The sequence below is a fragment of the Montipora capricornis genome, chromosome 8 (assembly GCF_036669925.1).
Source record: "Montipora capricornis isolate CH-2021 chromosome 8, ASM3666992v2, whole genome shotgun sequence".
Lineage (NCBI taxonomy): Eukaryota > Metazoa > Cnidaria > Anthozoa > Scleractinia > Acroporidae > Montipora > Montipora capricornis.
Genome location: NC_090890.1, coordinates 53,851,703 through 53,864,202, shown reverse-complemented (window position 1 = coordinate 53,864,202; position 12,500 = coordinate 53,851,703). Strand labels below are relative to the sequence as shown.

General features: G+C 39.2%; 1 protein-coding gene across 1 annotated transcript in view; it reads right to left on the bottom strand.

Annotated features, from left to right (window-relative positions):
• LOC138013568 (1-phosphatidylinositol 4,5-bisphosphate phosphodiesterase zeta-1-like) overlaps window positions 1-12,500 on the bottom strand; it is an 18,972-nt gene that overhangs the window by 3,736 nt on the left and 2,736 nt on the right. The window contains exons 3-6 of the mRNA XM_068860675.1: window positions 11,472-11,558; window positions 11,325-11,395; window positions 8,064-8,135; window positions 7,353-7,452 (exon numbers count right to left, since the gene is read on the bottom strand). Of these exons, the coding sequence (XP_068716776.1) occupies window positions 7,353-7,452; window positions 8,064-8,135; window positions 11,325-11,395; window positions 11,472-11,558 (330 nt within the window). The remainder of the gene's footprint in view (window positions 1-7,352; window positions 7,453-8,063; window positions 8,136-11,324; window positions 11,396-11,471; window positions 11,559-12,500) is intronic.

Below are 12,500 nucleotides of genomic sequence, written 5' to 3'. Positions count from 1 at the left end.
TGTTCTTTCTTTAACTTAGTTGGAGGTATTTGCGATTATGACAAGCGATATCCCAGTGGTGATACCGTGCCCCTATCATCGTGTGACAGAGGTATTGGCGAATATGTAAGGAGTGTTGGAATAAGTGATATTTCCTCCGAGGTTGAACTTATTCTCGCTTGTGCTTCCACGTTTCCCTTTCCAAGTAAAATTTCTGCATGGACAGTCTGTCCAACGCATCGCTCTAGCTTGGGAATTGGTTGGCGAAGGGGAGCAAATCGATGTCGTGTTCCAGCTGGGCTTGCTAAGCATACCAACAAAAGGAAGGCTGCTCGTGGTACTGGCAAGAAGGAGTCCAAGGAAATTCTCTGTTACACAGGGGTCTTTGTTCCCGCAGGATCTGGTATGTAATCAATTGTGTTAGGAGCAAGAATGGCACAGTCGGTTAGTGCGCGGCCTTTGTGCAAGAGGTCCTGAGTTCGATTCCCGGATCTCGTATCCTTGTTTCGACTTCTTTCCTTTCCGTGTAGCTAAGTAGCTTTAAACTCTCGTACAACGGAGCACTGATGGAGAGGGGGGAGTAAAATGAGCGCACCGTCGACCTCAGGTTTGCCAGTTGAATTACTGTTACGAGTTATCGACGTTAAATATGGTTACTTTACTTTACTTTACTTTACTCCGAAGTTAAGCCGCGTGCGCTCCGTAAGCTGTGCGTGTGAGTACAATCGGAATCAGAAGTTGCAAATCTAACATATATTTTCACTCATCCGGATTGTAATTGGCAAATTCATTGCTATGACTAGAGCTGTCACTGAGTGGTTAAGAGATGCTCTGGGGTCGATCAACAGGAGATGACTTCTGAGGCAGAGTTTGCAATGTTCGGGAACCATTTTGTGCACTGTTGGATATCTGACAAACGTTCTCATAGTGAATGTAAAAATTTACAACACAGATCTACATAGGATGGTGTGTGCCTTACTGAATAATTATGTGTCATCTTATCTGTAGGTATTTGTAGAGATTGCAGAGAGATGCTTGCAGCTAGCTTACTTGGTGAGACTAGCATAGCAACGCCTTCAAGCGTAACAAAAGAAAGTCTCACACATTTTTGCAGAAATGTCTTTGGTAAGTCTGTACTTTTGGTCAAGAGATCCTAATTTTGTAAGTTTCCTGCGCATACTTTGGCCATGTCTTGGGAAAGTGTGTGTGGCTTTTGGTGGATTTGAAGGATTTTATTTTTTAATTGGAATGACTGGGGCCAAAGGAATGGTGACGTGTATAAGGCCAAAGACCAAAAAAATTCAATTAAGGAGGCTCCCTAGAGTTTTATGGCTGCGTGCAAGCTGGGCACTGGTATGGCGCATAAATCTGTGACCAAATCTGTAAAATTAACTGCTAATTTTCTCGCATTCCCTTGGGTAAATTTGTTTTAAATTGGCTCAGTTCTAACCACGTACAGTTCCTATCAACTACCCTACATTTGTTAAAATCTGTCTGAATATAGTAAAGGAAAAGACACATTACAGAATATTGGCAAAAGCGTCTCAGCGACCTTGACTTTTTACCGCTTCAAAATGTCAGGCAATATCATTTCCATAATGTGGCAAAGAACAAGAAAATTCGCCGAAGAAAAGTATAAATATTAAGGAATTTAGACGAAAAATAGGAGTATATCTGCCTGTAATTAGATGTGATGGTGCCATGACAACGTCCCTAATCTAAAAATGAACACCCAAAAAATAACCCATATTATATCGGTACCCATACTGGTAAATCTCTACAGGGAAACCTTCAAGAGAAATGAATTAGGTTTCTTTCCTGTAGTCACGGTATTCACAAATACTCTAGGGAGGCACCTTAAATACATCATGGCAAAAAGCGCGAAAGGATCCTATGGAAATGAATAACTTCCTTCGAAAACAAATAGGTGGATCATATAGCTTTCAAGAAAAAAAATATCATTTCCCTCTTAGGGTCCTGTTCCTCAGAGTACTCCTCTTACCCCGGGTCAAAATTTGTACCTCCTTAGTGATATGTCAAGTGAAGATGAAGAAGTTTTGTTGAGAGTAGACGAAAAGAAGCCCTCTCTAGACACTCTAAACACCTATTTAGCAGCAAGAGACATAAGTCCAGTAAGATCACAGCTGCAAACCCCATGGGAGAAACCGCTGTAAACGGAGATGCTATCACGAGCAGTGGTTTACATTTATACGCTGCTTCAAAAGCTTAACTTATATCCACCCCAAGTTCTCAAAAATTAGAGGTTCCTGTTGACCAAAATGTGTTGCTGGTGAAGCATGCAAACTTTTTATCATACTTTTCTGGCATATAGAAACTTGTAGCTTTGAATCAATGAAAAAAACGAAAACAATACAAAACAAAAACAATAAAAGAAGTGAATTAAAAAAAAAACGCAGGTTGATGATGAAACATTCCTGGGTTTTGTTCTATCCATTGATTTAATTGATTTAATAATAGAGCATGGATAAGTTCATTTTCGGTTTTTTAATCCTTAAACAGTAAGAGAACTGAGAAGCCTTGTTTTTAATTGCAGGTGCATGTTTGTGAGGGTTCAACTGTGGCAGATCATTGCAGGTTGTTTGCATTGAGTGATTGCAAAGATCCTGCTTTTTATGATGACTGCAAACACAGCCATGACGACTGTTGCGATCACTGCGATCACTGCGAGCAATTGTTAGCATCAACAATGGATGAAATAGACAACGCAATCGTTAAAAATGAAAGCAATTTATCAGATGACGATTGTGAAGAAATGCGTTTCTTAGTAAAACAGACAAAAGCTCAAATAGGATCGTCGAAGGCACATATTTTATGTTCAATCCACCAAGATGCAGCAAGAATTGACTTCCTGGAATCACTTAACGAATCCTCTGTCCTTGTCATCCAGGACTGGGCCATGAAGTATTTGCCACGGAAGTACCGCGAGAGCCAGACAGACTGGTTTGGAAAACGAGGAATTCCTTGGCATATCAGTGTTCCGTTTACGATAGTAAATGACGAAATACAGATGCTGACATTCTGCCATATTATTAAGGCCTTCAGTCAGGATAGCAATGCCGTGCTCGCAGTAATGGCAGACGTGATCCAGCAGCTGAAATCCATCATGCCAAGCTTGACAACTGTCTACTATCGGCAAGACAATGCCCGCTGTTATCACTGCGGGCACGTCATTATTAACTCAAGCAAATTAGGCCAAAAGGAGGGCATCGTACTCAAGAGGCTTGACTTTTCAGATCCACAGGGAGGAAAGGGTGCGTGTGACCGCAAGGCAGCGACCATCAAGTCTCACATGAGAGTCTTCCTAAATTCAGGAAATGACATCGAGACACCAGAACAGATGTTCAAAGCCGTGGTATCTTTCGGTGGAGTACCTTCCCTTAATGTCACGCTTTGTGAAACGTTTACAAGTATGGAAACTCCAGCATTCAAGATAGATAATGTAAGCCTTTTATCCAACATAGAGTATTCAGCTGAGGGGATTCGCGTGTTTTGGCCTAATTTGCTTGAGCTAATAATGACGTGCCCGAAGTGATAGCAGCCGGCAGTGTCTTGCCGATGGTAGACGGTTGTCAAGGTTGGCATGCTGGATTTCAGCTGCTGTTCACGCTTTGTGAACTGTTTACAAGCGTGGAAATTCCAGCATTCAAGATAGATGGTGTAAGCCCTTTATCCAACATAGAGTATTCAGCTGAGGGGATTCGCGTGTGGAGGGCGTGCGGAATCGGTCCGGGTAAGATCGTGTATCAACAGAAGTCTTCTGGACAAGGTTCAGGCGCTTTACCGGCCCCTGTGGTAGCCCAAGTACACCGAAGTAATTTTTGATCGATAAAAGGGCGAACAACTGCTTCCGCGAAGCCCTCAGGGGATGAAATAGAATCCACAGGCTCGGGAGGGGAAGATGCTTCGACTAGCCTTTTTGCTTGTCCGGAGGACGGATGTATAAAAAGCTTCATTATGCATTCCTCAATGCTTCGTCACTTGGACTGTGCTAAGCACCAATATACCCCTCAGCATGCAACCTTATACGACAAAGCTGCTGTCCAATATGCAGAATAACTGGAAGGACAAGGAGCCACTATGGTACCCGTCATAAGTGTCCCTACCAAACACGCCAGTGCACGAAATCTGGATATCGGCTGGGCGCTGAAAGTAACTGGACCTCGACGTACTAGGTTCACAACGGTCATTTCTTACCAAAAAGTTCAAACTCGGAGAGATGACAGGGCAAAAAGCTGATCCGGCATCAATGGCTCGATCTATGATGCATGCAAAAGATATCAATGGTACCAGGATGTTCCACAGTGACGACTTCCTGACAGCCAATCAAATAGGAGGATTCTTTTCACGTCTTCCGTCAAAGAAAACTCTCCCTGACGAAGAAATCGAAATCGAGGTGATGGAAGCTGATAGATATGAGGCTGACATTGATACCATGATATCCCAAGTGATTGACGATCTCACACCAAGGCACCCGATTGTGTTTGACTCTTTCAACCTTTGCGAACTGTCCTCTAAAGGGAAACTAAATACCCTTGCAATCCCACTCCTAAGAGAGAAGTGTTGTCACTTTGGTATCGCTGTTGACGACATCAAAGTTAGGCGCCGGAAACCGTACATCGAAAAATTAAAAATGCTCAGTGATAAGTGTACTTGTAAGCAGCTATGATTAAAGTAGTATGTATTGGATTAAGTAAATTATATCCAAACCAGAATTCGACATTTTCTTTTCAAAGTTCTGGTCAGGTGTTCGTTTCTTTGCTGCCCATGATTCTGTATTATTTCACAATGCAATGTATGATAAGGAATTTCAAGATAACATTTGCTAATTGTTTTTACAATACGCAGTTCTGTATACGAGTTTTAAAAACGCGACATTGGACTTTCATACTTGCGATTTGGTGGGGTTTAAAATCCTTAAAATTGCCAAAAACTAACATCGCCTGGGTTCTTTATTTAATGGGATAGCATTTTGTTCTGCGCAGTCTTATGTCTGCTCTCTTTGAACGTTTTATGTTGTGCGTGCAATATAGTTACTGGCCCCTTTTTGACAACTTTTTCCCCAAACTTCCCGTTGGCCGTTCTCGTCCTCGTTATTGCATCTCAGTTTGTCTCAGTTCTTTACGCGCTGACAATTTTATTCTTTTTGAAAGTTGAACTTAATCGAATATCTAGTAAGGGACCCGATATGCTACTTTCGTGTAATCAGAACTCACTTATCTCGCGAAACAGTTAGGAATACAGTTTAAAATAGTAGGGCTCAATTTTTTGTCTCCATTAGCAGAGCCTGACTGGGGTTTATTACGTCCAAATCGTTGCGTGACATCCTTAAAGGGGCTAGGTCACGCAATTTTAGGCAATTTCAGCACTGATCGAATGGTCATAGAATTAACTAAAATATTAAAATAACTGTTCAAAACTATAGAAGAACTCTAACAAAACACAGGGAAGCCAAGAAGGGACATGGATGAACAAAACTGGAGAGGATTTAAATGGACTGAATTTGGGTAAATTTGAAAAACGTCGGCCCACCTTTTTTCAAATTTATATCAGTATATATCAAAATGTCATTTACACAGCTGGAAAATCATTCTCAGTTGTTATGTGGCCATAATTTTGCAAATGAAAGACTCTTCCTCTGCCAATTTTTGGACGTTTAGAGCTCATAATTAACAAAATTAAACAAAATTACCTAATATAGCGTGACCTAGCCCCTTTAAGGTTTTTAATAAATTCTGATTTCAACCTTAAAAGGTTGAAATCAGAATTTATTTTACCACAACCACCACGTAAAGTTTGTTTACTTCATTTCGCACATAATTTATTTTTAGGTTTGATGCTATGAAAAACAAGCGCAGGATTACTGTGAAATTGATAATGATAAGTCGCTCTTCATTCCTCACTTTAAATTAAATATACACGCAAATATGTTTTCTACATGTCAGTTCAAGTGCAAAAAGCCCTTTAAATCTTGCGATCGCATTCATAATACGCCAGTAATTGAAAAACGAAAATATCTTGAGCAACTGAAAAGAAGTGGCAGAAGTCACGGCTTGACTTCCGTGACACCATTTACACAAGTTGACGGATTGTGCTGTGACTCGGCACTAATTTGTATATCCGGATTAAGACCAACGTTTCTACTAACTAAATCTAAAAATTTCGGGCGATTTGCTATTTTACCGGGAATGGATATTTCCTTCTGAAAAAATGCACCGAGCCGGGAATTTCGACCACGCAAATTTTTGCTAATTTTTCACGGCTTTCCCTGAATTTCTGTTTCGACACAGAAGTGAATGTTTAGGCTCGAATTACTCGTTGACACGTATCAAAGAAGTTTCTGGGCACAAATGTGAGGTTAAAAGCGATGCAAACTGAAAATGGGGATTGATTTGAATATAGCATCTTACGCTAAAATAGTGGAGTTTTCTCTGATCGCGGAGGCCGAACAGAATTTCGTCATTTTCGGGAATTAAAATAAATCTTTCAAGAAAAAAATCCCACCACGTTTCTTACAGTATGATAGGCTGTCTTTGTATGAAATATGAAGATTTTTTTTTTTTTCATTATGTGCCAACCTTTTTTATTTTCGGTCGGTTTTAGTGGACATTTCCTCTTAAGTTCACTTGAGAATGCAAAATAAGTGTTTTATGGGAAAGCAAAACAGTAATAAGGAAAATCATGCCGAGACTAGTACAATAAATATATGTTGTGAAAATACCTACCAAATTTTGTTAGCTAATGTTCTTCCTATTTCTTTGTTTTGAACAATCTAAAATTGTAAGCCACTTGGCAAACAGCTAGGTAGTTCTAATTTATGCGTTACAACATAAAAGAAGGAAGGGTACTAGGCAGCATTACGGTATGGACCTACGAAGATATTTAATTAACTTTGTAATTGTTGAGTATGTAGGGACAACATTATAATTCTGGTTAATTGACCGAATCGGATATAAGATTGAATGCATTTTCAAAGAATTCACAGAACAAAACATGCATTAGTTTAGCAGCTAGAGTGGTTTTCAATTGAGTGTCGAAAGTAATCTGCGAATCGCACTGATTTTGCATTACTTCACTCAGTGATTGGTTTAAAGTTCTCGCGCCACATTTTCAACCAATCGGTTAAGCAGTGAAGATGTGAAGCCAAAACCAATCGTGGCTCGCTCGTGCACATTTTCCCGTGCTTTGTGTCGGCTACGTGTTGATTGGTCTACTGGATTGTCTCCGTTCTTTTTGATTGGCCAACGCAATTACTTTGGTTTTGGTTTTTACGACACTCAATTGAGACTCGCCCTATCTAGCAACTGCTTAACCGATACTAAATGTTCAGTTGGCAAAAACTCCAAACCACCAACCTGATCTCAGGCTGTCCAGTGAAATTACTTCTTGTAGGAGTAATCTTATAAGCCTTGTTTTGTTTCTACATAACAAGTAAACTTTGAAGTAAACGAGACACTGAAAGAAAAGAAGATCACAAAGTAATTCAATCACAACAGTTGATACTGAGAGTAATTCAGATGAGTGTCAATCAAAATTCTGAATATTGGGTGTTTACGTGATTGTCACTGTACACAATACAATAAAATGTCATTTCAAGCAAGGTCTCGGTAAAAATTTTAAGGGACTCTAATCGTGATACTGTAGTTTGTTTACTCATGACTGTGGCTGCACTGAGGCTATTGATTGTCTTCTGTGGCGATATGGATTGAAAGGATTGAAAAATATTACATTTTGAAAAATTAATGTTCATTTTGAAGACATGGTCAACATTGATGGAATTTTTTCACACGAGACGGTAGTCCTAAGAAGGACTGCTGTTGGTGACTGAAACTTGGTGATTTGAGCGAAGTCACCCCCAGATATTTTCCTAAACTTACAAGTATCTCGTTATTTTTGAGTGGTTTTAGTCTTGGCATAGCTAGCTAATGTCATTACGTGACTGGAAAAGGGCAATTCTTGACAATCCTTTAGCTGACTTTCATGATTCACCATACATTTTAATCTTTTTGTGAAAGTTCCAGTGCAAAAAGCATTCAAAATATGAAGCAAGACTTCTATACACTTACAAGTTCAGGCATGATGATTTTAAAGAGTTGCTTGGCATTCTCAAATTGAGGGTTTAACTTCTCAATAGTAGGCTACAAAAAGTGACAAGCAAAATCATTAGGAAATCAGAACAAAAAGGTTTCATTTTTCAAAAACTGCTTTCCCCTTCCCCGCACTCTTACTGGCTGAGTGGCTGAGTGGCTGAGTGGCTGAGTGGCTGAGTGGCTGAGTGACTGAGTGAGTGGCTGAGTGGCTGAGTGACTGAGTGACTGAGTAAAACTGTAAACAGTAAATCTTTATTGCGCCTTACTCTCCAAAGGGAGGTATCGGTCTCGATACGATAAAGGTGATGATATCTACTAGAATAACTTATTAACTAAAAGATCATACAAGTACTTGTAATACAATTGGTATAAAATTATTTCTTTAATTATTTTGCATTTAGGATGTCTTTTCTCTTCTGAAACATAAAATATGTGTATTTACCTACTATCTTTGAAGTGGTTTCGTTTTCTAGGGTAAGTAAATACCGTATCTTATCCTCATCATTAAGGCTTTTGAAAACAACATCGTGTGTTGAAAGGAGAAAATGGAGCTCATTTCTAATGTTATCGTACCCTTGGCAATACATCAAGAAGTGCCGCTCGTCTTCTATATAGCCTCTATTGCAGACTAGACACGTTCGTCCATTACTGGGATTGGTGCACCTCTATTTTCGTATTTCCCAGTCTGTATTCGCAAGCTATGAATCACCAGATGCAATTTTGTCATACTTATTCTATGTGCTGGGTTTATGATAGTTTTGAGATAGTCTTCCAATTGGTAGTCGAATTTGACTTCTTTGTGTGTAAATTTCTCTCTAGAGCCTTCGGAAATTGTTGCGAGCCTTCAGCCAATTTCGAATGTATAGTCCTTTTTAAGCTGTTTCTTTATGGAGGAACGAGCATTCTTGATGTGTAGTTGGCTTGATGTATTGCTTGTAGAGTGCATTCGTATAGTTTCGTCATTATTTAATATATCAAAAAATTGGCTGTGACTTTTTGCGTGATGAAATGCTTCCTTTAATAGAGGATTGACTGTTTTATGCTGTAATCTAAGCGAGTAACTAAAGATCGAAGCTTTTATGTCTGTACTTAAAGGGTACCGTCCATAAGTGAGTGGCTGAGTGGCTGAGTGGCTGAGTGGCTGAGTGGCTGAGTGGCTGAGTGAGTGAGTGAGTGGGTGGGTGGGTAGGTAGGTCAGTAGGTTGGTCGGTCGGTTGATCAAGTAAGGAAAACTATTTATACAAGCTTGCCACTACAACTTTATAATTGTCCCTAAATGGGGAGGTTACAATAAAATCTAATACCGCTTAAGTCTTACTATGGTGAAATTCGCATATTTCCTATTTAAACCATTTTAAGACATGAACATGTCCTGTACGAGAAGAATACTGTTTAATCATTTTAAAAATATCTCTTTTTGTTTCATAGATAATCAAGTTTTTCAAATATGCAAATTAGCCAAGTGATGACATCATAAACTGAAACCCAATTTTGATCAATATGATAAAAAAAAGATATCTCGGCCAATCTGTGAACGTGTGACCCACGTTGTTATTTTCAAGGCCAGAGAGAAACAAAGGACTCTTTACAAGCTGTCTGAATTTGTCCATATTACATTTTGCTGTGCTTGGGGAAGCTCAAAACAGCACCAACAAGATACAACATTCGACCACCTCAAGATTGCCAAAGCACCCTTATGTGGTGCTTGTACTTCAACGAATGAAATCTTTGTAACAAGTTCCAATTTGCTACATACGGCACAAACATACATATCTGAATTTAGAAGCATTCTTCTTCGCTTATTGCAAATAGTAAAAATTATCACAGAGCGATACACTGCAATTCTTGAGTTCCGACTGAATCATGATGAAGTTATAGCTGACTAACCTCAGTACTCAAAGTAATGCAGTCATGTGGTACACCAACTGTCTCAACATCAACACGAATTGGAAGCTGTGAATCTTCATCTGCATGTAACACTGCCCTGATAAAACCTGAATATAATTCAAGTTCACTTGAAATTGTTTCATTCAGAGAAGGTGTGATTTACGTTCTGGTTACTAATCTTGTTCCCTGCTAGAAGGGGTCTCTTTTCTTTTTACGTTCGCTGAAGCACGTGATACTTCATGTTGTGTAGGCGTACGTAACAACAGCTGAATTACTGTAAAAGGAATGCGCAGGACACAGCGGGCTCAAGTCACAGTCAGCAAACATCATGGGCCATGCAGTTTGAAGAGTCCCATCCAAGGTTGTGGACGGCGGTTGGCTAAAGTGAGTTTCGACCCATAGCACAGGTCTCCTTTCCAGTACTTGTCAGCCCAGTGATTGCAAAAAAAAGACGTCTGCTAGAAGGAAACGTATCTTGATCATCACGTTCGGAATTATTATTGGAAAGAAAACAAGTCGAATGGACTGAGCGTGCACAGAAACTGACTGACGACTGATATAGCACCAGAAATTAGTAAAAGGTTAAGTGGGAACCTAGCACGACCTCGTAGAATGAGCAAAGATGAAAGCCACGTTTAACTTATATCGTTAACATGCAGTTACACATCTTTGCCACTTACTGCTAAGCAGTTTTCTTCTATACATCACCAATCAAACTCTGGAAGTCATCATATCTACTAATCATTAAAGTACAGTATAGACTATTTCACGGCAGCCATGTTGGTGTCCCCAACAAATCCTCCGGGAACTGAGCTCTTTATCACGCAAACGTTTTCTTTTGTTTCCGTGGAAAAACAAGGTTACTGATCACGTGAGTGAAAGCACTCTACAGCAAAATGAACAAATTAAATTTTGAAGCCACTATAATTTTACATAGCAGCTTGAGAAAACTAAAGCTAATTCGAATGTAATAATGGAAAATCACCACAAACTTTTGATCAGTGATTAGCTTACTTATTTATCATACTACCAACAAAACTAATGACTGCTGAACAAAGCCTTCTCTAAGTAACATTATTGCATAAAGGACAGTAAAATATGACAAAATTAATTATGATGTGTTTAGCTGTCAAAGAACCCTATATGCAGTCGATGGCAAGCACCCATTTACAACTTAAAACAAAAAGAAAAACATAAAAGAAGCACAGCGACCTCATGTAGCCCAGGTACATTAAACGTCTACAAATTTTGTAAAATCCATGACAATCCACGACAAACTGGTAACAACTCTGTTTTTTTTTTCCCCTTACCGCTACTTGGTGCTTCAATTACGTCCATATCACACCGTACCTCTATCGTAAAATAACAAGATTTTCCAAGCTTGGGGCTCTCCGTTATCCTTGGGTGATATTGCGACTTCTCTGTCAAGAAATATGTCCAGTGGTAAGCAAGATGTTGTAAATTTTCATCCGATTTTGAGAACCTTTTGATCCATACCTCTGTTTCTTAATGATGCTGGTTTCAAAATATAGCCACAACCTCCATTCTTTCTGAATTTTCCATGACTCAAATGCATGCCAAAATCTGAAAGAAAACCACAAAGCGCTCAGATAACTACAATTATGACAATTAGGTCATGCGCATTTTCTCAACTAGTCAATGGCGAATGTCTTCTCGTCTGTCATGAGTGTATTTTCTCCAGAATGCTCTTTTGAGCTTTCCAGTTTTAAAGTTTCTAGTTCTTCTATTATATAAACGCCTTTGAGAAAGACTGGGCTTGCAGAAAGCATGGAGAAAAGGGGGTGGGGGGTTCAATGCTTGGCAAGCCTTATCCTCCATTACTTTGACATGTTTTTTATGTCCCCCTTAAAGACAAGTAGGGCAATTCCAAGCTTTTGTGATAAAACATAGAGTGCCATCTCTTTTTGAAAAAATAGCTTAATAGTATAGTATAGTATAGTATAGTATATAGTATAGTATAGTATAGTACAGTACAGTACAGTACAGTACAGTATAGTATAGTATAGTATAGTACAGTATAGTATAGTTAACAATTAGAACAATGAGGTGACGCCTAATGGGCTATTGACCCGTAGTAGAGTATAGTATATAGTACAGCACAGTATAGTATAGTATAGTATCGTATAGTATAGTATAGTATAGTTAACAATTAGATGCGTAGCCCTTGCAGGCTACGGGTCAATAGCCCATGAGGCGAAGTTGATTTAACTGTGAAAGAGAAATTTAAACAAAATTAACAAACCCTCCCATATGGGCCTGCAGTAATCACAAGCAGAAGCATTCTTCATGTTTAATAATATATGTCAATGCTACGAGTAAACAATCGGTAACTTCTTGGAGACTGCCGGGTAATGAAATCCAAAGATGAATTGAAGACAAATTGTTTAGAGTTTTGTTGTTTGCCTTACAAGGACACAGTTGAATTTCCCGTAATGCCTTATACTTTGTTAGGTTATTACTGTATTATTTATGGAAATACAGCGGAACCCGGTTAATACAGATGCC